Source organism: Drosophila tropicalis, unplaced genomic scaffold (genome assembly GCF_018151085.1).
Source record: "Drosophila tropicalis isolate 14030-0801.00 unplaced genomic scaffold, ASM1815108v1 contig_878, whole genome shotgun sequence".
Taxonomy (NCBI): Eukaryota; Metazoa; Arthropoda; class Insecta; order Diptera; family Drosophilidae; genus Drosophila; species Drosophila tropicalis.
Window position 1 is genome coordinate 8,837,013 of NW_027173374.1, and position 25,822 is coordinate 8,862,834.

Below are 25,822 nucleotides of genomic sequence, written 5' to 3' on the forward strand. Positions count from 1 at the left end.
CAAGTAAACCTTAACCTAAGTCAAAAACAAACAATTGTAAACTCTTAGTCTAGGTATTCACATCCCGGAAACATTGCGCCCGTTGTGCCCTTTCCTCTCACACCATCTATCTAATTTTTTCTTTTCTATCTATTTCCACTAGAATATAAGATTGTAAAATGTAATTATCGTATATACAGGCAATTTTCACAAAAAACAGAAACAGAACAGAAAACGGAAAGCAGTAAAACCATTTCTTATTAAATACATAGCTACTTATAATTATAAATAAAAACAGAGTTAACAAAAATACAACAGTAGAAAAACAATTGACTTTGTTGGGCTTTGTTGGACCATTGGCCGAAACTGGAATACTCTTAGAAACAATTTAGTTGAATTAAGTAAGTAAATTCAGTTAAAAATCTACGAAAGAAGTATTAACGATTTGTACTATCTAGGAATTACCTTTTTGATTGATTAAAAAACATACAAAAAGGTATCAAAACTTCTATTTTTATTCATCGACCTCGAGCAGGCTAAGGTTTTGATAATTTAATACACTCTTCTTGGGTTAACTTCTTTTAATCAGTTTAGGATCTTAATTCATATTATGTATATGTGAATCTCTCTCCTACTCCATTCGCTTTTCTTAATAGAACTCTCTTTTATGTAAGCTAACTAACCCAAACAAATATGCCTTCGTTTTATACAAGAGTATATAGGGGCCAATAGAACACCTGCATAAGAACACCTGTAAGCAATTTTCCGGCTCGTTCATAACATGACATTTGGTGGGATCTAAGTTGGTCTGGTTGGCCACATTCAATGCCTAACCACAAACTGTCAATCAATGGTTAGCCATATAGACCACCAGCACATGCATCGCATCGATGCGTTTATGGTGCGAAATGAATTTTTTATGGACAACGACTTTAATTGATTTTTGGTAGGGATAAAGTTAACTTCGTTGGTTGATTAAACTTTCGCTTTTCAGTTTCATTTTGGCTGTTAACCATAGAAGAAGACGTAGTTATTATGAGGTTAACATTAGGACTTCTGCTTATTTTTGGCATGCAGTTGAGTTTATTAGTTTCGGTCGATGGCAATGACTTTTCCTCATTTCTAAGCGCAAATGCTTCTCTGGGTAAATGAAAATTGAACTCAAATACTTTGAATTAATAGAGTTGTTTAACTTAAAGCTGTTGTGGTTGATCATGACTATATGACCATGCATGGACAAAACATTATGGCACATTTCGAGAAGATACTAAGCGATATAGTTCGTGAAAATTTAAGAAATGGCGGTATTAATGTACGTTATTTTACCTGGAATTCTGTTCGTTTAAAAAAAGGTAACTATCATGGAAAACTTCAAGTTAAACTCACTAAAGAGACTCTTATATACATACAAAGATTTCCTGGCTGCAATAACGGTAACTGATTGTGAAAATACTTGGAATTTTTATAAGAACACACAGGAAACTTCCGTCTTATTGATTGCCATAACAGACTCGGATTGCCCCAGATTGCCATTAAATCGAGCAATTATGGTAAAAATTTAGAATAAAATAGAGTTTCACGTTAATGCTGTGATCTTAGATTCCCCTGGTGGAGCATGGAGATGAGTTTCCACAAATTATACTTGATGCCAAAGTGCAGCAAGTACTTAAATGGAAAACTGCTGTGGTTTTTGTAGATCAAACCATTTGTGGGTATATTTGTAAACCGTTTATAAGTCTTTAGATTCATTAAAATTGTTTTTTTTTAGTGGACGATAACTCTGTGCTGGTGAAGAGCATAGTTCATGAAAGTACTACTAATCACATAGCTCCCATTTCATTGATACTCTACAAAGTCAATGATTCGTTGCATGGCCAACAGAAGCGAACGGCTCTGAGGCAGGCATTGGGCCAATTCGCCATGCCAAAGCATGAGCAGAAGCATCAACAATTCCTGGTGATATCGAAATTCCATGAGGATATTATTGAAATAGCAGAAACATTGAATATGTTTCATGTGAGCAATCAGTGGATGTTCTTTGTGCTAGAGGAACTGCGTCGCGATTTTGATGCCAGCACTGTGACCATTAATCTCGATGAGGGAGCTAACATTGCATTTGCTTTGAACGAGACATATCCTGATTGCCAGGACACATTGAATTGCACTATAACCGAGGTGAGTATGGCTTTAGTGACATCCATTTCCAAGATGATATCGGAAGAGCAGTCAATATATGGTGAAATATCTGATGAGGAGTGGGAATCCATACGTTTCACTAAGCAAGAGAAACAAGATGAGCTCCTGGAGTATATGAAGGTAGACATTTTTCCTCTTTCAAATTATTTCATAGACAAATGATCTTCTTGAATTCTTGTCAGGATTATCTTAAACTGAACAGCAAATGTGCTAGTTGTGCTAGATGGCGTATTGATACGGCTATTACCTGGGGCAAGACTCAAGAGAGTCGGCAGTTCCGCACTGGTAAGTACGGATTCAATTCGTTCACTCTGATATTTTCTGTTTCCCATTCGAAGCTCCAACACGCGATGCCAAGAATAGAAACTTTGATTTCATTAACATTGGCTACTGGAGCCCCTTGTTGGGATTTGTGGTCCAGGAACTAACCTTTCCCCACATTGAGCATCATTTCCGCAACATTACTTTGGATATTCTGACCGTACATGTGAGTCTTTGAATCAGGAATATATTATCATTATATATTGGTTCGAAATGCTCGTAGAATCCACCATGGCAAATCCTGACCAAAAATAGTCTGGGTCACATAGTCGATGCCAAGGGCATAGTTATGGAGATAGTACGGGAACTGAGTCGTGCCTTAAATTTTACCTATCAACTGCATGAAGCCAAGTCATGGGAGAATGAATACGCAATTAGCCAGACCAAGAACGAAAGTGTAAGTATGCAATAACTAACAGAAGCAATTTGCAATAATTTTTATATTTCTAGGAAACAGAACTTCTAGGCTCAATGACATATCGCATTCCCAGTCGGGTGACTGAACTGGCCCAAGGCAATCAATATTTTCTGGCCGCTGTGGCTGCCACCATTTATGATCCCGAGAAGAGATTCTTTAATTTCACACAGCCCATCAGTGTCCAGAAATACACATTTATTACCCGCCAACCGGATGAGGTGTCTCGCATCTATTTGTTTACGGCTCCATTTACCCAGGAGACCTGGGGATGCCTGGTGGGCATTATTATAGTGACCGCTCCCCTTCTGTATGGCATCAATCGTTTGGCACCGCTGGAAGAACTTCGTATTAGAGGATTATCTACGATCAAGAGCTGCTTCTGGTATGTACTCGGAGCTCTGCTCCAGCAAGGAGGCATGTATCTGCCCAAGGCAGACAGTGGACGCCTCATAGTGGGCTTCTGGTGGATTGTGGTCATTGTCCTGGTCACCACCTACTGTGGCAATCTGGTGGCTTTTCTCACATTTCCCAAATATCAGCCCGGAATCGACTATCTCAGTCAGTTGGGACACCACAAGCATATCTCCCAGTATGGCCTACGAAATGGAACGTTTTTTGAGAAATACACTAAGACCACAACACGGAAAGACTTTAAGCGGTTCATGGAGAAAGCCATTATCTATAGCAATGCAGAGTCCGAGAGAATTGATGCTGTGAAAAGTGGCCAACGGATCAATATAGATTGGCGTATTAATTTGCAATTGATTGTCCAACAACATTTCGAGCAAGATAAGGAATGTCATTTTGCCCTGGGCAAGGAGGACTTTGTCGATGAGCAGATTGGCCTAGTTGTCCCATTAAATAGCGCCTACTTGCATCTTATCAATCTTCACATCGATCGCATGTTTCGCATGGGTTTCATCGAGCGTTGGCATCAGATGAATCTCCCCAATTCGGACAAGTGCAACGGCAAAAGTGTTCTACGTCAGATAACCAATCACAAGGTGAACATGAATGACATGCAAGGATGTTTCCTAGTCCTAATCTTTGGCTTCGTAGCGGCCGTTCTAGTAGCATCCATGGAGTTCTGGTATTATCGCTATCATCTTCACCATCAAAAGCGCAAACAAAGTGTTTTTGTCAACTGAAATGTAAATTCGTATGATCCATTATGAATAAATTCTATTTATTTTCTTTTGCCTTTATTTAATCTGTTTTAAAATTACCGCCAACCCTTACAACTCAGAGCTGCCAACTTGTTTGCTCAACTTAACAGTGCACTGTTAAGCGCAAAATAACTGGTATTTTGAATTTTCAAATTTGTTGATCTATTCTGAATATAGGTTAGTAAATTAAATAAAAACGTGAGCAGGGCCAAGTGTCGATGGGAAACTTATAACTTTTATCAAGCAAAGGAAACCGGTACTAAACCGACCCCTGTACAAATTGTGACCTTAGTTTGTCGTTGCAGCCTGACCTCGACACCCTTCTTCCTTGTTTTACTTAGAATTTTCTGTGTTTAGCTAGGATAAAAACCTGAATTTGGTTTTTTTTTTTTACGTGTGGTTACAGCAAAAGACATACCTGAACAAAAACGTTTATATTGAGGAATTAATTCATTGAAAGAACTTGGAAACTAGATGAAGAATTTGCATTTTGTATGCCCACTTTGTGTAAGGACAAAGAACCAGCCTGGCTGACGCCCCGTTAAGCCCGTTACAGTGCACGATTACCTCAATCTACGTAAAAATGGGAATTACGATAATCCAGGCGGTGTCTAGTCCTCTCACCACTCGACTGTCTTGACCCAGTTTTTGGTATTAGTCGCATGCGCCTGCGCCGAGATGCGTGGGCCCAAAAGAAAGGACACTTACTGTGTTATTCTACGCCATTAGAATAAATATTGCCGCATTGTTTTGACAAACAGGACTAGATTAGTAACATAAACATTCGTTCATTGAATGCAAATCATAAGCCGATTTCACAAATTTACACGAATTATCTGCAACTAATGAGGTGCGGCTTAAGGAATACTGAAAAGCGCCATGGAAATTTTTGAAATGCAGACATTTTAGCTGACAATGAGCATATGCCACAACTACAAGATACTCCAGCCCCTCTGTTGGAAACTTTAATATCACTTTCATTCACATATCCATAAGTGGCCCCTGGTAATCCCATCTTCCTGAACTGGTTGTCCACTTATGGTTCCAGTTCCTGCCCATTCTTGAGGCAGATTAGTTTGGGGGGGGATTAGGATTTGCGTAAACTCTCTAAACTCAAGGATCTTCACATTAACATTAAAACAGTACACAAGAAAGAAAAGCAAACTATGTATTCGGAATTCAAAATTTTCACATTGCCTACCCTCCCCTCCTGCTCAGAATGTCGGCAAATACACAAATAGTTCTTTTTTTTTTTTTGCATTTGTAATCTGATATTTTTGCATGTTTGCCAACAAAAAGGCAGAAGGCGGAAAAACAAATTATTCTTGACCACGAACCGAGCAACAAATTGCAAAATCGGCTTAGCCCTTCTGCCCTCCTACCATCTCATTTTTCTCTGTTGCTGTTTTTTTTTCCGGCACGCGAATTTACGAATTTTCCATTCATACATAGATTTTCCCATATGTGGTATTTGGGGTTCCTTTGATCTTACTCAAGGGTATCTTGTGAAACAAAGTCAACCTTACTATTTCCGCAATGAAATATTGTATTACTTCAATGTTTTGTATATTATTTGCATCAGGTGAAATTAAAGGTAAATGAAGATTGAAAAATGTATCTCTTATAGGTTGTCGGCTTTCATTTTGTTTCTCTGTTGTACCCACTCGTATCTCTGTATGCTTCAGTTTTATTTTATGTTATTTATTTATATGATATTTTATAGTAAGCCAAAAATATCGCTCATTATCTTCTTATTTTTATGGTAAAAGTTCAATTGACATAAATCTTTTAAATCTTTGAAAGAATTTGTAATTACCATGGCTTTAACTCACTCAGTTTATAAACGGATCTAACACTTAATGGGGTTACCAAGTTTAAAATGTAGGACTATTGAATGTTTATAATATGAATCTGAAACGGTGATAAATTGATTGAAAAATTGTCCAAGTTCACATATGTATTTGAGTTTTATATTATGGAATTTATTAAATAATTTTTTCTGATTCTTTTATATTAAATACTTGCACATTAAATAGACTGTAAGATTTGTTACTAAGCTCTTTTAACAATTAAAATTCTATTTCTCTTCTTATCAGGATCAGTTCTTATCATTTAAAGTATTCTAATCTTTGGATTGTGGTTGTTTCAATAGGCAAAGTGTATAGAACAGAATAAAAATTGAATAATTGGTTTAATTATATTTACTTTTCAAAATTTTCCAATATATTTCGAATTTTTCAACATAAGTAATTGAAAATATTAATTCGACTGCTCTTTTCAAGGTAAGTCTTGAATTTGCATAGAGTAAAATCAAAAAAATTTCGATGAATTATTTGCACAATTTATTTGATTATTTTTTTTATATTAAGAATCGCTTATAACTAGTTAAATTATTTGTACATTAAGACACATGGTTTATGTATTTAGTAACAGCCATAAAAGAAAAAGTGATTGTCTTTTCTTTTTCAAATTTTCATCTAAACAATGACAATCATTTCCGGTTCCGGACTGGATGCATTGGATGAGAATGTGGAGTCGCAGCTTTCATCCTTTTCCCGTTTCTCTCGCCGTTCGCGAGCGCGCCGATTTTGAAACCAGATTTTTACTCGCGTATTGGTTAGATCCAAGGACTCGGCCAACTTATTTGCATCTTCGGCACTCAAATAGTTGGAGTCCTTGTAGGCCGATTCCAGAGCCTGCAGCTGAGCGGGTGTAAAGGGTATACGTGGCAGACGTCCAGGAGTTCGTTTGGCAGGTCCTCCAGTTTTCATGGCACGTGGCAACTTGGGCGGATGGTAGCGTGTATATTGTAGCCAATCGTACATGATGGGAAGCTGACCATCCTCGAGCACAGCTGACGAAGGATCAGTATTAGCTGGAACACTAGTTGGTGGTGATCTATCACGCTCATAGTTTGCTGGACGGGCATAGGGATGATGATGATATGGGAAACGGCTAACCCGCTGAAGATGCTGGACTACACCGACGGAAGCATTTGTACCGATATATCTATCGCCGGCACGATTCAGTATATATTCAATGCTAAAATCACACATTTTTTCTGCAGATCCTTTTGCTTGTGAGGTTCAATTGCTACTGTTTGCTGCCGTAAAGATTCATCGGCTATTTAAGGTCCTTCCGCCATTTTCCACAAACGAAATGGCCACACTATATCCATCCCACTCTTACAACCGCTTGACAGGAGACTGCCAGTAAGGATTCGTAGGCGCATCGAAGCGTTTAATAGGCGTTACCCAGGCAGGCTGTCGCAAAACCCTTATCAGAACAAGATTAGGGCAGGCCAGGCAGGCAGGCAAATAATTGAAGTTCCCTTTGGTTGGCCAAAAATCCTTGTTTTGCTTTGTTATGCCATTTGTTTTGTGGTTACTTTTGCCTACCTTCACCACCCCGAGAGTGCTTGGCCTAATGAACTCATCTGATCTGCCTCCGAACGATGTGGATGATGATGGCTCTGATGGGAAAACAAGTTGAGCCTCAGATTTTAATGCGCGTATGTTTTGATTGATTCGTAAATTTGTTTTCATTGCAGTTTCATAACCAGTTTGTTCTTCCTTTTTTGTTGTATTTCCTCATTGTCTTCAATTACTATCCCTTCCCAACTCCCCCTGTTTAGGGGTGGCTCAACAAAGTATCAATTACATTATTAATTGCAGACTCATAAGTAGCTAGTAAAACTTTCCAAAACCATTAAATCATTTCTTCTAAGCAAATGCTTTTTAACTTCAATTGACAACAAAACTCTAAGCCAAATTAGTAGCTTAAAAAAATGTATATGTAATGTAAAGTATTTAAGTCTTTATTGGAAATTTTAACACTAAAATCGCTGAAGTTATAATAAACGCTCCAGAGCCAGAAAAATAAGTTAAAAGCAAAAATTTTTCAAATGAAGAGTTTTTGAGAACTTGTCGGAGTAAATGACGGAAAAGAAACCTTGTTTTGATATCAAAACCATTTTTTAATTCATTTTCAAATATCTGTGAACTCCAAATGATTACAATTAGCACTTAGTGCAATCAGTGCAAAGGAAAGGATTATAATGAATCGCAAATAGAAACACTCCACCCCAGTATTTTTTATGTACGAAACTTTTTCTAATTCCTTTTCTAATGAAAATAGTCTTGCCATACAAGACGATAGACCTACATTTTGTTGTTGAACTTTGTATAATTTAGATTTTGAATATATGGAAGTGTAATTTTTGAGTTTTCTTTGAATCAAGTATGGAAAAAGAGACGTCAAGATGGATACTAATTAAACTATCCTCTGGATGAAATCTTCATTAGTTGCTGATTTTCTTTTTGATTACCAAGTTGTATTCCAACTGGGTCTGTTGTCGACTTCCGATGAATGTGGTATCTGTATTTCTTTGTAATTGATTCTCTGAGTTGAAATTGGCGCATTAAGTTCATTAGTAATTGTTTGACATTATCTTATCTGCAACGGGTCGATTTAAGGGTTTAAGTAATTAAATTTATTTATTTGTCAAATAAAATGAAATGTTCTTTTCTTGTACGTATGTTATATCATATAATGAAAGCGATCATATAATTAATTTGCTAAGGTGTGCTTTCTAAATAATAGGCAATTATATAGAATTAAGTATCAATGATTTGTGGTTATTAATAAAGGATATGAGAATTGCTGGGCAATTCGAATACTTATATAGATTATAACGTTTTAATTTATGACTATTTCTACTGTCTAATATATCTACTTTTAGCTGTTGGTTGTTTTTAACCATAACCAAACTTAACATGCTATAATCTAATCAATTTATGGCAAAAACTAAAATCACATTGTGCGATTATAAATGTTTTTAGTTCAGGTAAAAAGTACTTATGATATGTATCATATATACTCTCACTCGGCCTCTTTCGTGATGTCATCGAATTCAAATCTTATCAGTTAGAAAAAAGTCAATTTATTTGTTATACATTCAGTTCATTCATTATCGATTCTTGGAAAGTCCACTTTATTAAACATGGAACAAATGTCGTTGTTGTTGTTGTTGTTATATGACATGTTATTAGCAATTTTTATTTTGGCTTAGCTCTTGTCAAACATTTGGGCAAAGATTTCTTTATCACACCGCCTCATCACAAAGGATCCAGAGGTCCTACCTATGTATGTATGTATAGCAATTATGTTATTTAAAGGAGAAAAAAAGGAGTTGCTGGCAATTGCTAAACAATTGTCAACTAATTTGTCTCCTAAATTGCTTTGCGGAAGCAACTCACAGATCATTGTGAGATTGGCAGCACGAGATACGGAAGAGACACTGATACAAATGTTGTATATGTATGTACATTTGATACTTATCTTGGTGTATCTCATTGTGGTGGTGATCCTGTGGTTATTTCAGGGTTGATGTTTTTTGGGTTGAGGCCAATTACTGGACGCAGATGCAATACTTTTTGGCCGTCTCATCCTTTATGCATTTCGAATATTCTTTATAGAAATCAAGCCGACTGATATCGTATGCCTTTGTTGAGATTTCCTGAGTGGAATCATTCCACGAGCCCGATGCCTCGAGACGAGCATTTTGGAGACTAACAGTGAATTGCACTCTATATGCTTTCATATCTGCTGACCTATGGGCAGAACGTACTTCGTTCAATTTCAGGTGCTCGCAGAGATTTGACACATTTTTAGATGCCAGAAATGTGTTTATCTTATCGACAAGCTTTTCAGCGATCAATCTGACTGTTGTATCATTTGCTGCTATTTCGGCCATATGTTCACAGGCACACCAATGCTCCTCCAAGCCAGCTTTTTGGCAATCTCTCGCAAATGATACTTCCTCAAAGACGCTGTGGCAAGTGGGACAGCCCTCTGGTCGGGGCAATTGCTCTGATGGTGTGTCCAGCTCAAGAATATGCCTGAGAGTGGCATAGATGTCATAGGGCGAGGTTAAACGATTTTGATTTAGCACCAAATTTGTAACGAATCGCTGGTATTTCTCTCTAAACCATTTTGGAAGTCGTATGTACATGGTGGGTAAACGTTCCTCAAGGAAACCACTTGCTAAATTTCGCAATGGTCCAAAACGCATACCATGATCACTGAAGAATAGAATTATTGAATTCTCGAAGACTCCATTTCTATCCAATTGTCGCATGTATTCCACCATTTTGTCATCCATGGCCGAGGGCATGGAAAAATCATTATGGCTAAACGAATTTGTCCAGAACAAGCCAAATGTCGGCTGATCCTTGTAGACTTGTGTGAACTGCATAGCTGAATTGTATACATACTCGGCCGAGTGTCGCCGTCCCAAGCAGTAGGGTATTCCCGCAGCATAGACTGTCTTTAATTCCTTTTCCAGGGCTAAGATCAAAGGTCTCAGATAGAAGTCCGTCGGAACGTTGCGAAATCCTCTCTTGCGAAAGTCGAATGTCGAATAAGTGGCCCAATCCTCACTGTATGCTGTAGCATAGCCTTTATTTTTAAAGTCCTTCCACAACATGGGACAGGCATCCAAGCCTCCAACTTCCCGAGGGCGGCATTGATCATAGGAACGTGTATTATTCATTCCAGTCAAAACGGCCATTAAATTGGGAAACGTATTGTCAGCCATCTACATGAATGAATGATTAATCGTATTTAAGTGTGTGCAAGTATTAATGTCCCATTTCCTTATTAACCTTATTATATCCCTGAAGTTCGAACCAGTGTTGACCTCTAAGATATTCAAACATGTGCGGCATTGTGCGTTGAAAGTTCATTCGTGATATAGAATCGATACCCCAAAGCAAAACACTTGGCCTTCTCTCTGTTGCTGGCAAACTCTTAACATTGGGATGGACAAAACTGAAGGCATCCTTTTGCCATATATTAGCTTTCTTTTTCTTTCGACACTCGGTAATCATTTCCTCTACATGTCGTGGCACCACAAAATCCTGCTGAAACTCAATACATTTTTTTAATCTGCCAAAATAAAGAAAACCAAATTGAAAAACCCGACGGCTTAAACTTTAGGAATAACTCACTTGTAAGATTGATCGGCCATAGTTCTAGCACCAGCTCGAAGGATTTGCCGGTAGCAGCAAATCGATTTCGGATCATTCTTGTGTAGTTGATAAATTTTCTTAGCTTTATCATAGATCACCGTTATAGAATCGGAACTTTTGTCACATTTGGAGTACGATTTCTTTTCCCAAATCTTAAGAACATCAGCAGTAAAGGGATTTGGAGCGGACATTTTACATTGTGGGCTATCCACAAAATAGTTAGGGTCTCTCACCAGCAAACTGTCGGGTGTTATGCTTATCGTACTTTCATTTAACAAAGAAATTACACTTGAATGGGTAGAATAGACTTCCGTTTCTAGATTTTGTTGTTGTGTTGTGCTTGATATTCGGAATTCTGATGGTCCAGTGGTTGGTATCAGCTCCTCGGATTCTACGATTAAATCGTCTGGTTCACTAATCACATTAACACCCGATATCGTAGTGAGTTTAGCATTTTTAGGGGTCACTAAAATAAGTTCTTCTTCACTATTGGCCGAAGAGTAATATAAAACCACAGTCAGTAGCAATACACAGATTAAAAAGACTTTAACTGACGCATTTTTAGATGTCGTATTCTTTTGATGGGATAACTCTTCATTTGTGGGAATTAATTCATATTTAATACCCATCTTTCTCTCTCTCTCTCTAGAGATGTCTAAGCAGCCACCACCCGCACCATTCGCTATACAAAATTCAACTAATCCATGCAATATTTATCAACAGTTTCCCCGCAAACCGAATGGTCGCTGGCGGAGCAGCAAACACTTATCGCAACAGAACCAATGGACGTAGCAAAGGGATTGAAGTTGACAACCAAATTGCAAAAAATTTATCGGAAATAGACAAGAAAAAAAAGTAGTAGGAGTAGAACAACAGATTTTCTCGAATCTAAAAGTACATTTTACACTTACAATTAGTCAAAAATACTTTAATATTTAATGTAATAATAACGTCTCCATAAATCAGAACTTAAAATCTAAGTGCACCATCCATTTATGTAGTCTCGTTTATTATTACTTGGAGATATTTAGTATGAATATATACATATATATCATACAAATATATACAGTGACGGATTAGTAACATAGCAAATGCTATGGGCAGAATTTCTGCACGAACCGCGCTGCCCTAATCCGACGGCCTTTAATGCATCTTCTTAATCTTTTGTTTAAGTCTTACACAAACATAAACAAATTGTTATCTAAACAAACACTGAATGATATATAAAGTCTATTTAAAAAAAATCTTGGTTTGTGCCTGAAATGATTCTAGGAATTTATATAAATTTAATGTCTGGTTCTAAAAATAAAATAAAACTATAAGTAAAATCTATCAAAATTAGAATGTGGTATTATATATATACATATTTAATATCTACATATCTAAGATAAAACCCAGATATTTGGCTGTTTTTCAAAAAAACTATGCTGCCGTACCGAATACATGTATATATGTCAACCCCCCTTGATCGAATGGAAACTACGTTCATGTTAAATATGATCTTTAGCTTTAAGTTGGCTATGTGCCGATTAGCATATTGCTTGAATGTAAGAAGTGTTTTTGAACAATGCGCATCACGTTTCAAAATCTATTCATGACAAGGGCATTGCTTCATTATATTTTTGCATTGTAGTCGTGATAAACGGAAATATGAATGTAATAACTAAAGTCATTACGTCGACTAAAGTTCATTATTTAAAGAATATATATAAATTACACGGTATACAAAAGTGAGAATCATTTTCTCGTATCATTACAAATGCGTTTTATAGTATTTTATTCCAGTAGTATAGTATCTTAGGCGAGTATAAATTGTTATTAACAAGGTTACAAAACATTTAAACAAGAGATGAATTTAGTCGTCAAATAATTTCATGATTAGTTAAGTTTAGTTGGAAGAAGAAACCAACACAAATTTGGAATTCTACCTATTGATAAGCTTATTTCAATGAGCACATAAACATTATTATTTAATTTTATTTTCTTGTTTTTGTTTTCTTTTGATTATTTTACTAAATAAGCTTTTGTATTACTCATTTGACCTCAACATTATTTTCCCATTATATGAAGATTGATTGCAAAATTTATCACAACATCTTTGAATTAACTTAATGGAATATTCAACAAATCTGACTTATAATTTATGATTTTATCTAACATCAATCTTTCATAAATATTCATGATAGAAATTTGTTTATTTCCATATTATGATCCAGCATAATTAAGAGAGTTATTGCTTTGTCATGGCAAACACAGGCAATAAGTAGTTGAAAACTTTTTTATCCGTTAAGCAATAATTATGTCACAACAATTGGAACCGTTAAAACTGTAGTAAGTACATTCCATTCGGCAGTGCCCTCAAGAGATACTAAGCCCGGTTCATCCATGAACTGAACTCGATAAGTTATCTTATTCCTATTCTAATAGAAATTGACAAGTGGCACACGCTTAGGGTCGAGGCAGTTGCTCTGATGGCGTATCCAGCTCAAGAATATGCCTTAGCGTGGCATAGATATCATAGAGCGATATTAATCGATTTCGATTTACATTGGAGGTAAACGTTCCTCATGACAACCACTTTTTAATTTCAATCCATATACCGTGATCATGCCGAAATTGCCGGATGTAATCCATAAATTGTTCAGCCATGTACGGCATGAAAAAGTTGTTAAGGCTAAAAGAATACGTCCAGAAGAGGCCAAAAGAAGGTTCACCTTTATGAATTTGTGTGAACTGCACAGATGAATCGTACTTGCTTCCGTCCCAAACGGTATTCCAATCCTCTGCTAAGGCAGATAGATAGCCTTGTCGTTTGAAATCCTTCCATTTGAACGGATATACATCCAAGCGATGAACATGTTGGGGTTGATAGATTTACTCAGTTGGTGTTTCATTATTTCAACGAACAGAGCCATCAGATTCGGAAAAGTGATAGAACTTTTGTATCTACAAAATTAATATGTATATAAGTACACAAGGAAATCGACAAATATCTTAAACGTTTATTATACCTTACTGTATCCTTATCGTATCGACTTCTGACGGAAAATTTTATCTGCAAAGGGTAATAATTGCAGAAACATCAGAGGGAACTACCAAATTTCAAAAGAAAAATTTACAGCTCAACAATCTGTAATAAAAAAGTTTAAAGCACTTTCTGACAATAGTCGATTCAATTTTAAAAACTTACTCGATCTGTTGGCTTTATAGGTTTTGACTTATTACTCCTTTTCCTTACTTTTGCTAAAAAGAAGCAATTATAGTCTCTATTCTCTTGATGAAGCGCGTAGATTCTATTAAACATATCATAAATCATAGTGGTTATAAAATGATCCGATTTGCAGGTTATAAGTAGAATGCTTTAACCCTTTCTATATATAGATACATACATCGATACATAAGTAGCTTACCAGTAAAATTTTATGAAAAATTAGCAATGAGAACTGGTTTAACGATATAACGAGACAAAGGTAGATGACTAATTTTGTTAAAACCTTAGACAAACGTTACTTCATTTCTTATATTCCTTAATTCAATGAGTTATTTTTTTTTCCATGGGTTCTGTTTTATTTCAATAATTTAAGTCATTTAAAAATGTACATATACAATAATATACGTATACATAATATCTATCTATGTATGTATGCATGTATAGTATAGTTTAGTAATGTATGTATATAATAGATATACATAAAAACTTCATAATTATTAAAATGTTCAAGAAACGCATTACAAAAAATGCCACTAGAAGGCGTTTTGCTTTCAAAATAACCATTGTTCGGTTTCAGTTTTGGTGCTATACATTAGCATAAATTACATAATACATTATTTACGTTATTCCGATTTGTTTCTTTTTTGCATTTCTTAAAACAGATCAAACTTTTATACTTATTAATTCGATCTGATCTATATTTTATCTAAATTGGTTTTATTCTGTTGCTTAGAATGCTTCTATAGTGGGGTGAATTGGTTTATTTTGCTGTTGTTTAATTGGTAGGTTCTTAGTTTGCTCATCTTTTCCGTCTTCTTCTGTCTGATACAAAAATTCAATGCCTAATACATTAGATGTTGTTACTACTACTACACACACACACATACAAACATATACATACACAAACTATTCATATATATATATATATATATATATATATATATATATGTTGTGTATTTGAAGTGTGTGAGCAAGCAATTGCTCATAACAATTTCTAATACATATTATAATAATTTCATCAACACGACTGTTTACGTCTCTATTCTCGGTATCTACGCATCGATTTATCTGTATAAACGATATTCGACTATTTTACGAGTTAAATATCTCAACATAATTGGCCGGATACAGGCCAACGCGTCCATTCATGCGTCCCTTGCACCAGCCTTGTTCATCCTCATCTTCGAGCTTCTCAAACACCTCACCTGCAAGCAGATATGCAGAGAGAGAGAGAGTTAGATTTACGATATTCAGCAATAATTGTAGTGTTTTCTCTTCACGCACCTTGCTTAAATGTTAGCTCGTCGCTTTCAGCGCCATCGTAGTCGTACAATGCTTTGACTGGTACACCCGGCTCACCATTGTCGACCAGCACATTGTCGCCCTCATCCCACTCCTCCTCCTCTTCGAATGGATTTGCATCGACTTTGCCGTTGCCGTTGCCATTGCTGTGAAACACAAATTGAAATCAATTAGTTCAATGAAAATGAGCGCACTCAACGCGACGTGTCTGTCTCGCCATTTCTACATCTAGATATACACATATATATATGTATAAATATATATGTATGTACATATATCTACATATGTGTGACCGCCGACCACTCTCGGATGTAATCCAAAACAAAACAAACTGTTTCAACTTACGTTACGCTCGAATTGCGATTCGATGATGCCGCTGCCGCTGCCGCCGCTGTTGCTGCTGCTGCTGCCGCTGCCGCCGTACCGGTAGCTGTTGACGCTGATTTGGCTTCAACTGTTGTGGCAGAAGATTGCGTTATTGCTTGTTCACTCTTGCCACTCGCTTTGCTGTTGACGCTGGCGTTGGCATTTGTTTTCTTTAGACTATTTGTTGTGGAATATTCCTAAATGGGAATGGGGATAGATGGGGATGGTTGGTTAATCACAACAAAACTTATGTAACTATCAATGTCTCACATGCACATCCTCGGCCACCGGCCGCTGATTTATTAACGTTATGGGTGCGGCCGGTAATGCTTCTTTTGATTTGTTTCCCTTGGCTATATCACGGAATTCCTCGGTGTATTCCTTTATTAAAAAAGAAAAATACCCCAAACAAATTATTAGTTTAGTTTAAATGGAGGACTTGTTTGTTTACTAACCACAAATGACGGCCAGTTCATGGCCATGTTAATACCATGATTATTTGACCACCATTTCAAGTCCTTTTGTTGGTCCGCATTATTAATTGTATGATAGAATTCCTCATAGATTTGTGGCAGACTATAATTAAAATAAAGAAATTAAAAGAATATATATTGTAAGCTTTTAATCAATCGATTATACCTTTGCACTTTGGTGGGATCGAGACAGGCATGCACATTGAAGAGAATTTCCTTAAAGAATTGCAAACGAGTCTTCTCTATGGTTTGGCACTTTTCAAAAACTGATGTCATATCCTCAATATAAACCGAATTGTATTTGGTTATTTCGGAAATGGCTTGCTCATATTTCTCGCGACATTTTTGCACTTGATCTTTGGTCTTTTGCACGCGATCATGCATTTTCTTTACCTAAACAATACAAAAAAATAATATTATTGGAAAAGATTGAAGATAAATAGTTATATGCATATTCTCACCTGATCCGGTGATAGTGAACTGTCAGCATTGGCATTACGCTCTTGATTGGTGGCACTACGTTCTGTTTTGCATGCAGAATGATAGTCTGCTTTGGCCTTCTCCACTTTGGCTAACAGTTTGGCCCATGGTTTCTGTGCCTTCTTAAACAAATCCTCCAGATCCTTGCGCTCTTTGATCTGCATTAGTGTGTGATGGAAATTATCCTTTTGCCAGGTTTTAATCTGACTGTTAACATCATTGCATAGATTATCTTTGATTTTCATATGCACATCGGAGACGCGTTCCGATTCGGTAAGAACACCCTTCCATGCTGCTTCGGTGGTGCCATATTCGGGGCCTGCAAAATAGATAAGAGATTAGATATCTTACAAATAAATATTTAAAGGCAATTAAATGAAAGATTTATTGTTTCATATTTTTGTGGTTTTGTCGCCCAGGTTTACGTCATTGAGTAGAAGTAGTAGATACCCGCCATATTCGTACTTGTTTGTATTTTTCTTTATCTAATCAGAGCCCCAAAAGCCACCCGAGCCAGTCAAGAAGCGTGCTTGAGTAGCTATGTGACTAGGTATGAGTATCTCTAGATTTCTATACGTAGGTGTGTGTGTGTGTATGTCGCACATTTTTGGCATATTTTATTTAGCGCTAATAAAAAGAACAAATTGTAATAAAACAAAAATATAAATGGTATGCGACCACTCGTCTTATAATTGGAAATTGGGAATGCACGAAACTTGTTTCAAATTATCATTTGACTAACGACGATTCAATAGATAGGTAGGTAGGTGGTAACCCATCTACCTGTTGTGTTCTATCCCTGCCTCCACCCCTTTCCGATATACAGACATACACATACGCATACGTTGAAAATTGAGACGCTTAACATAGAAATAACTCGTTCGTTCTATTTTTCTCGTCGAATTGATTTTTGAAACCATTTCAAGCAACGCTTTGGTGCCGGTTTAGTTTGCTTTGCTTTGCCTCTCTGCTTCTAGCCATCTCGAACTCTGTTTTTCTGTTCGTCTGGTCTAAACTCAACTAGGCAAATTCCATGCGAAAGTAGTTGAAGAAGAAGCCGCTCGTTTTTTGTTTTTTGTTTTTGTACAATTGGTTATTGCTGGGTTACTGTGAAAGTGGATGGACATGACTGACCAGCAGAGACGTCGCGACGGCGGCAACAGTTCGTCAGTCACACCGTCCGTCCGTCATACAAACATAGCAACAGCAATGAGGCAAAGCGGTAACCAACTTTTGCAAAACTCGCACCGCTGTACTCGATTTCATTTCAAACAAACCCCAAAACCAGACCGGACCAGACCCCGCACACTGGGCCGGATGAGATACTATATAAATAACTGCCATTAGATCAAAAGTCAGGAATTCATGATCACTTATTTGGCAGACCAAACAAAAACAAAAAATGAGTGCATTAAAGCAATTAAAAAATAGAAAATTACCTACTCAAAAAGCAACTCACTTTTGAATGCTCAAAAGGAAAAAGAATTTTAATGAATATTATGCATTAGAAGAATATCTTCGCGTTAGTAAACTGATTTGGTTAAAGGTTCTATTCAAGAGTGGCAACATGAAAATAGGGGCCCGAAGAAAACTAATTTACATTTATAATTAGTTGTTTGTGTAGATTAGCACCACAGTGCTCTGCAATGCCTTTGCCTACCTTGGTTGACAGCGGCAGCAGAAGCAGCAGCAGCAGAAGCTGAATGGCTACAACAATGGGGCAGAAGAAGAAAACGAAGAAGAAGAAAAAGCCCATTAATAGCTTAAACCACTTATCGTACAACAATAACAAAAATAAGCAATGCCCAGAATAATGTACACAAACAAAGATATAGCGAATGTTGTAAATAAGAACATCTAAGTCATAAGACGACGACGACGACAAAGACCTGCTAGAGGGGAAACTGCGGGTCACCTGTTCTGTGTGCTCTACTGGCCGGAAAGCCTAGCCGGGCCAGGTCATTTCTCTATCTCTCTTCCTGCCCTCGTTTCTCTCCCCCATCATTCGCATTCGTAATCACACACGATTCACTCACCTTTCTCAATGAGTTCACCCCATTTCTTTGACCAGGTGCGCAAACTTTTTGCATATCCCTTCTCAATATCAGCTCGCTCCTGTATCAGTTGCTGTAGGTCATTGCAGAGTCTGTCAGAAAACAAAAATAAAAAGAAAAACAAGAGGAAACAGAAAAATAAGCAAATCATTTAATATCTAATAAGAATTTAAAACTACTTTTCTATACTCTACGTTTCTTCTATACTCTACATAAGAACTGTCCCATTTTCAACTCAGAATTGTGTTAATAAAATTTTTGTATCTTTGATAATCTCTATGGTTTACTATGGTTGCAGATTTAATGAATTTTACGAATAGAAATAGAAAATTTAACCAAATTTAAAGAACAACCATTAAAAAGTACAAATATTTTAGGAATATTCTCCTAATGTTGATCCAATTTTGTTTATATACATATAGTAATGTTTAATGGGTTATACGATCTACAGATAATACTTGCATTATAAACAATTGGCTAAATCTTAATTCTATTCCGATTTTATGATAGATTTGCAAAGCTAATGTACCTTTAGAGAGGGTATACAAATGTCTTAACCGGTTTCATTGCTCTGGCAATGACCCAACTGCTGAAGATTTTTACAGTTTTTTGTTTTCTTTTATTTCTCCCTCTTCCTCTCTACCTTCCTCTGGAATACCTATCAGATTTTTCCACACACTTACTTGTAACCATCCTCAATGCGCTTAGTAGTTCGTTTATAGTTGCCAGGTTCCCAAAAGGAATCACTTCCAGCCTGCAGAAGTTGATCATCGCTGTGGTGGGACATTTCCTGTACGAGAGCATTATTAATCAAAGAAAAGAGAGAGAGTGAGAAGATATTTCAATTGACAACAAGTGGCACATTGTGGGTGAAAATAAATGTATACATAAATGCTCCAAAGTGTAATAAAAACGAAAACGATATGCAACAACAACAAGGTTCTTTGTTTTGCTTCTCTCAGTCTATTGCAATTTATCAAAAGTTTAAGAGTTCTCTTACCATGTGGTAATTGTTTGTTAAACAATATTTGTATATGCTATACATATGTATATCGGTACAAACAAAAGTTTGCTTTTCATCAACAAATAAACAATCTCTTGCATTTATTTTAATTAAATTATATCATTATTTTAATTTATCAAGAATACTTGCTCATTTCTTTCTATTTTTTTTGTTATGTAAAACTTCCAATTTCAATTCGTTTTATCTTTGCATATGATAAAAGCCATAAGATGGTCTTAGCCTTTTCTTGTTATTTTTTTTTTATTAACTATGCTAATAAATAATGAAGCATTTCTATTTTAAAACTATGATGTTGCACATTTAATTAAAAACATGTACTTTTCTGCGTACACAAAGCACAAACAATCTGAGGCAACCTACGAGAAAACATTTTTAATTACCTATAATCTTTCGCAATAATTAATTGAAAGTGAAATTGTTTTTTTTTTTTTTTTGTTTTTTCTATTTTCCATAGAACACACAACGTTAGTTTTTTCTATGCATAGTTTTAATAATATCATTATTTAAATAAAAAAACGAAATCCTTTTCTCAGATAGATAAAAATTGTATTATTTTTGTGGGCTCGAATCTAGTCCGTTAATCCGAACATTACTAGGACCTAAGGCACCAGGCTTAGTAGTATCATTTTTTAAACGTTTTAAAATCTATTACATTAAGTAAATTTCTTCCTTTGTTTGATCTGTTAATTGTTTATTGTTAGGAGAAAAATGACTGAAATAAAGAACAATTAAAAAGGTATTCGGTAATCAATAATTCAAACAATATTCACCTCTTGACAAAATTATATGAATAGTTGACTCTCTAAATTTCTGACTTATCAATAGTTCAATGATTTGATTTGATTCTTATGATTTATGAGATACTCTCCTACTCTAAGAACAGAGGCGTACAGACCGCGGGACCATGGTCCCGTAAAACCTGAATGGAATTTTACTCTACTAAGGGGGCCTGAAATCCCTGCCACATAATATTCTCACCACTGCCCTGAATATATATATATACATACAGTAGTAGTAGATAGGTAAAAATTGATTCAATTTAGCTTATTTAAAAAACTCTTGCCTGAATTGAGGGGAAAGAACTGTGACTCATCTATAGCGTAGCAATATTATGTGATATTTTAGAATTAATGTAGCGACCTCCTTATGAAACCCCTATATAAATATATGCAACTAATTTGTCTTTCAAAAGATAACCACTTATCGCCGACAATGATAGTCTCTCCAGACATATTTATGGTACAACTTGGACCCAATCAGCTGTTTGTAAACAATGCAACTATTTCAGAGAGCGGGATAATAGAGAGCAAGACAGAGAGAGAGAGAGTGTGTTCTCACTCAGAGGGCCATCAGAAAGATAAGAGGAATGGACACCGGAGCAGAGCGAAGAAATGACTTTAACCATTGATAACTCTATATAATGTGGTTCCTCTTGCTGACTGACATTGAGTTGGCACTCTTGATTTGATTTTGGTTTTGGGCGTCGTCATCATCATCATGATTTTGCCGCTCTCAAAATTGGAAATTGTTGTCATCGTTGCTTACGATCGTTTACTGGTTTTTTTATTTCTCAATCTATGCAATTTATATTTAGCCGTATGCAGTCACAATTAACTACTTATTTAGCATGGGGTCGGTCTACGTTTTCGATTTCGCATCTGTGTGCGAGGTGTTGTAGAAAATTTCCAGCAGAAAGTTTTTTTTACTATATGTACAATCTTTCAAACAGGTTGACGCATACTCCGCATATTTGTCGCCATAGATAAGCAAGAGCCATCACACAAACACACTCATAAACTAACACACGCACACACACTCACACCAACTCGTTTATCTTGAAGATTGAACTTTTTTCCGTCTAGATCTAAAGGTGTTTTAATGCCGTTTTCTTGGCCCATTTTTCGTATTATTAAATTTCTTATTAACCAGTCATTCTACACTCTTATATAAGATGACGTCAAAAATTCCATATTCATTTCACCTTCAACTTTGTTTTGTTTAAATTTTAATGCGCGCCCACAAATTGTTTTCCCCTCTTATTTCTTTTTTTTCGACTTTTTTTTTGCACCAATTTAGCTAGCGAAGCGTAGAATGAAAGAAGAAGAGGAACACTTGCTGGCCACTGGGAATTTCGTTGATGTTCTTGCTGCTGTTCTTGTTGTTATTGTTGTTGCACACCTTCAACTCGATGTAAAAAAAAACAACAAAAGTTCTTGAAATCGGTACACGTATATTCATTCAGCACTCTCGGTTGGAATGTTGTTTTGCATAATTAAACACGACCCATTGTATATTCACGAATTAAAAATCAGGACGTACCAAAATAACAAAAAAACAGCGTAAAAACGTTGCGTCTGGGTGGAAAATCAACTTAAAAAAACATAGAGGTGGGAGAAGACATCGATGTTTTCTTCAATATTCCAATTATTTTTCGATGTATCGCATTTTCTATCGCAAAACGTCTTTAGTGTTGGTAAATTTCCTAGTGTTGTAAAAAAAAATTATTTCTCAGTGCTGGCGATAAATTATGGCCAGTTATCGGCGCTATTATGCGATAACTAATCGTAGCACACGCCGATAAGTTTGGTTGATTGTAGGCGTGAAAATTCAAAATGCATTTGATTTACTCACAAAATCGTGCAGAATCCTTCTAAGTATATATCCCATGTCCTTTTGTGAAACTTAAATTTTAAAATAAATGAAAATTTTCCAGATTTTGTGAAAAATAACATAAACTAGATAGAACTAGATATTTATGATTTTGGCAGAATACTCTCAGAGACTCTCCTCCCTCATCATTACATATGATAGCAAAAACTCAATTTTCTTAATTAACTGTGTCAATTTGGCCCGATTTAACTCGATACTGCCATTGGCCAAGGCGAAAATCTTCTGAAATTGAGCCTCGTCCGTATGGGCACGTTTACCCAACGCTTTGCTCTGCTGCAACAGGTGGAGAACATCACTTAACGCAGCCAATTTGTTGTCCTTTGACGACATTAACTGTCGTGCATCCTGCTGCAATTGCTCACGACTTTCAACCAGGAGATTAGCACCTGCTTCAGCTGAGCTCTTATTGCCTGTGGTAAGGGATTCCATTTCAACCGAGACAATAGCATCCTCGGCATCTTCAAAATTTGTGCCATACTTCAGTGTTGCACTAAGATTAACCAAATGGGCAGCAGCTTCACTTGCATTTGTCGTACGCTGCTCACCGCTGAAGAATCGATCCACACAAGCATAGGCACTTAGAATGTTCCACAGATTATAGTGCAGACACGGAGATGGTTCCTTTTGGCAAATGTCCGAGAATTTGGGAATATTTTTCGCGATTTCAGGCACTTTTGATTTATCATCCGCTGGCGCATTAATGATCACAATTTTGGAATTCTTTGACTTGCTCCACCATGGTTTATAGTCGGGCATGAGTTTCATAATGTCACCGCTGGTTATTAGTTTTTGGAATTCCTGTTGTTCTTCCACTGTCAGACGACTCCAGACCTCGTCAGCATCGTTGATGTCAATTCCCTTAAGGCGCGCGGCTATGTCCTCATCCTCATCGTATTCAGCATCTACATCGTTCTGCTCTTCAAGCACAGGATCTTGTTCTTCATCCTTATCGGCTTCTTCTCTTATATCTTCATCGTCCGAGTCCAGAGGATTGTCAAGTCCATCCGCATCGAAATCCTTGGGATTGAATCCAGCATCTGTTTCCCGCATGCGTTTCAATATATCATATATCTTTCTCATATCCTGTTGACTTTCAGGTGTAGTCGTTGCACTCTCCAATTCATCCTGAATGCAAGACTTGTAGAATGCCTCCGAGCATTTGAGATGCGGCTTTGATTTGTAGCATCCCACGCTGCAGTAGAGTGCATTACACCGGGGACAGGTGTATTTAAAGGGTTCGGCTTGACAACTATTAGCAAGAGACAGATAAATACAACAAACTAATTTAAATCTGTATTACTTACAAATTGCAATTTTCCGTGGCGGCTTCAGTCATTGTTTATCAGCTGTGGTAGGGTTGCAAGCCAATCGATGGCACTATTGATGGCCAAGAAATCGGTTGTTTTTCCCATCGATTGCTTAAAACATCGCCGATCGGACTATCGGACCGGAGGGCAAAAATTTACGGCGAGAGGGCAAAAATTTACGGCGAGAGGGCAAAAAAATACCGCGAAAAAAAAGAAGCTTTAAAAAGAAGAAGAATCACTAAGCGTCACTTTGGCTATATAAATATATAAAAAAATATATATAAATATATAAAGATATATAAATATATATATTTAAAGATGTCTTTCGCATACAAAAACAAGATATTTTATTTGGACGCCCTTCCTGGACTGGGGAATTTGGAGGAAAATGTGAAAAAGAATTTCGTGGCCACCATGGAGGGCCATATAAAAAGGTTGATCTATGGGGCCTATTTTCACCCTGATTTGCTTTGCGAAATGGAGGAATCGGTGCCATACAGCCTCAATATTGATGAGTTCTGGCACCACACCCTCCCCTTTGTCCATAAGGTAAGTCCAAACATTATCCAAGGATGCCAGGCTCCAAACTAATCAATTGTGTCTCACATACATTTGCAGATCTTTGTAGTGTTCCTCACAAATTTGAACACGGGCCACATGAAGCTGTTATACGCTGCCAACTGCTGCCTAAGCGCTGAGCCGGAGACAAAGAGATTTGTAAGTACAATTGACAAAATGTGTATATGTACATACATACATAGATAATATAAAATTTATTAAATTCTTTTTTTTTTTTTTGCTGCAGCTCACTGATTCGGAAGAGGTCGCCGTGACTTTGGTTAATGTCTTGTGTCAGGTCCCACCAAATCGCCTGAAAAATATTGTGGCGCTGGTGTCGGACCGGAATAAGATGAATGTGCGGGCTCTGGAGGACGCAGAGAAAATGTTGGGGCGAAATCTACCTCCTGTCATATTTGATTCGACACATATTGCCAGTAAATTCAACATGGAGAAGGACCCGTTCACTCGGGCCAGTATGGAGGAAATACTGGCGACTCTTTTTAAGAGGGAGTCTTATAAGAGCCAACTGGACGATATAGAGACGATGTGCAATGGTTCAAACTACAAAACCCTACAATTATTATGGGGGTTTAGCACTTCATTGGAAAAAATTTTGAAAAAGGTGTTCGACATTGATGCCAGCATCACCACCTTCAATGTCGGGCATCTTTCAAACGACAAGCTGGAGCCGTATGGAAGAAGTGCTGTCAGCCAGATGCCATTTGTAGAAAAGGAGCTATGTGCCGAAGTGGGCATAGTGCACTTTCTGGTATATGAGGTGGCAATTGGTCTGAGTTGTAAATAGTATATTAGTTCATAATATTTGTGAGTATATACTTTTAATTCATTTTTGTATTTTATATCAATGAAAACTAAATTGATTTTTATGGAAATTTTGATTATTAATGATAATTTGGTTTAACAATATTTGTAATATTCTAATATATGTAAATGTATACTTATATGTAAATTGATTATAATTAACAATTTTAACAGGAAAAAACTATTACATTTAATTTAAATACATACATAAGTTAATATCAAAAAAGAAAATGCCTGGAAAATGGTTGTTTTGGTGTATTTTTCTTTTCCTTTTTTTATTTACTTTTTATTTTTTATAAAATTAATTCTAATGAGTATTCCATTTCTTTCTTTACATTAGCTACAACGCCTCCCAGATGCTGTGACTTCGCTGTTGAATGAAACGTATTTGCGTTTAGTGAATCTTCAGAGATTGGATATATGTAGGTGGCAATGAGTTTA

General features: G+C 36.5%; 6 protein-coding genes across 7 annotated transcripts; 2 read left to right on the forward strand and 4 right to left on the reverse strand.

Moving 5' to 3' along the window:
* Positions 1-1,014: 1,014 nt before the first annotated feature.
* Positions 1,015-4,062, forward strand: Ir93a (Ionotropic receptor 93a). Its single transcript, XM_068298898.1, has 9 exons — positions 1,015-1,123; positions 1,179-1,331; positions 1,393-1,529; positions 1,579-1,687; positions 1,748-2,295; positions 2,358-2,460; positions 2,514-2,662; positions 2,720-2,893; positions 2,947-4,062. The coding sequence occupies exons 1-9, from the start codon at positions 1,015-1,017 to the stop codon at positions 4,060-4,062; spliced, it is 2,598 nt and encodes an 865-aa protein (XP_068154999.1).
* A 2,400-nt stretch (positions 4,063-6,462) lies between these two features.
* LOC137584432 (homeobox protein Hox-B1) lies at positions 6,463-7,323 on the reverse strand. Its single transcript, XM_068299824.1, has 2 exons — positions 6,957-7,323; positions 6,463-6,923 (listed from the first exon to the last, which is right to left on the reverse strand). The coding sequence occupies exons 1-2, from the start codon at positions 7,134-7,136 to the stop codon at positions 6,558-6,560; spliced, it is 546 nt and encodes a 181-aa protein (XP_068155925.1). The 5' UTR covers positions 7,137-7,323; the 3' UTR covers positions 6,463-6,557.
* A 1,226-nt stretch (positions 7,324-8,549) lies between these two features.
* On the reverse strand, positions 8,550-11,769 carry LOC137584856 (uncharacterized). The gene is made up of 3 exons (XM_068300438.1): positions 11,091-11,769; positions 10,746-11,028; positions 8,550-10,678 (listed from the first exon to the last, which is right to left on the reverse strand). The coding sequence occupies exons 1-3, from the start codon at positions 11,738-11,740 to the stop codon at positions 9,491-9,493; spliced, it is 2,121 nt and encodes a 706-aa protein (XP_068156539.1). The 5' UTR covers positions 11,741-11,769; the 3' UTR covers positions 8,550-9,490.
* A 3,253-nt stretch (positions 11,770-15,022) lies between these two features.
* On the reverse strand, positions 15,023-22,769 carry Synd (protein kinase C and casein kinase substrate in neurons protein Synd). Of its 2 annotated transcripts, none has more exons than XM_068300440.1 (10): positions 22,653-22,769; positions 19,681-19,787; positions 18,980-19,089; positions 16,925-17,262; positions 16,630-16,856; positions 16,446-16,566; positions 16,261-16,371; positions 15,970-16,187; positions 15,607-15,770; positions 15,023-15,527 (listed from the first exon to the last, which is right to left on the reverse strand). In XM_068300440.1, exons 1-10 carry the CDS (start codon positions 22,686-22,688, stop codon positions 15,415-15,417), a joined length of 1,545 nt encoding a protein of 514 aa, XP_068156541.1. In that variant the 5' UTR covers positions 22,689-22,769; the 3' UTR covers positions 15,023-15,414. The 2 variants fall into 2 exon arrangements, with proteins under 2 accessions (XP_068156541.1, XP_068156542.1); XM_068300441.1 differs by lacking the exon at positions 22,653-22,769 and adding an exon at positions 22,341-22,470.
* LOC137584860 (zinc finger HIT domain-containing protein 2) lies at positions 22,736-24,131 on the reverse strand. Its single transcript, XM_068300442.1, has 2 exons — positions 23,996-24,131; positions 22,736-23,940 (listed from the first exon to the last, which is right to left on the reverse strand). Exons 1-2 carry the CDS (start codon positions 24,025-24,027, stop codon positions 22,797-22,799), a joined length of 1,176 nt encoding a protein of 391 aa, XP_068156543.1. The 5' UTR covers positions 24,028-24,131; the 3' UTR covers positions 22,736-22,796.
* A 104-nt stretch (positions 24,132-24,235) lies between these two features.
* On the forward strand, positions 24,236-25,612 carry LOC137584974 (uncharacterized). Its single transcript, XM_068300590.1, has 3 exons — positions 24,236-24,547; positions 24,617-24,715; positions 24,804-25,612. The coding sequence occupies exons 1-3, from the start codon at positions 24,317-24,319 to the stop codon at positions 25,362-25,364; spliced, it is 891 nt and encodes a 296-aa protein (XP_068156691.1). The 5' UTR covers positions 24,236-24,316; the 3' UTR covers positions 25,365-25,612.
* The last annotated feature ends 210 nt before the right edge of the window (positions 25,613-25,822 follow it).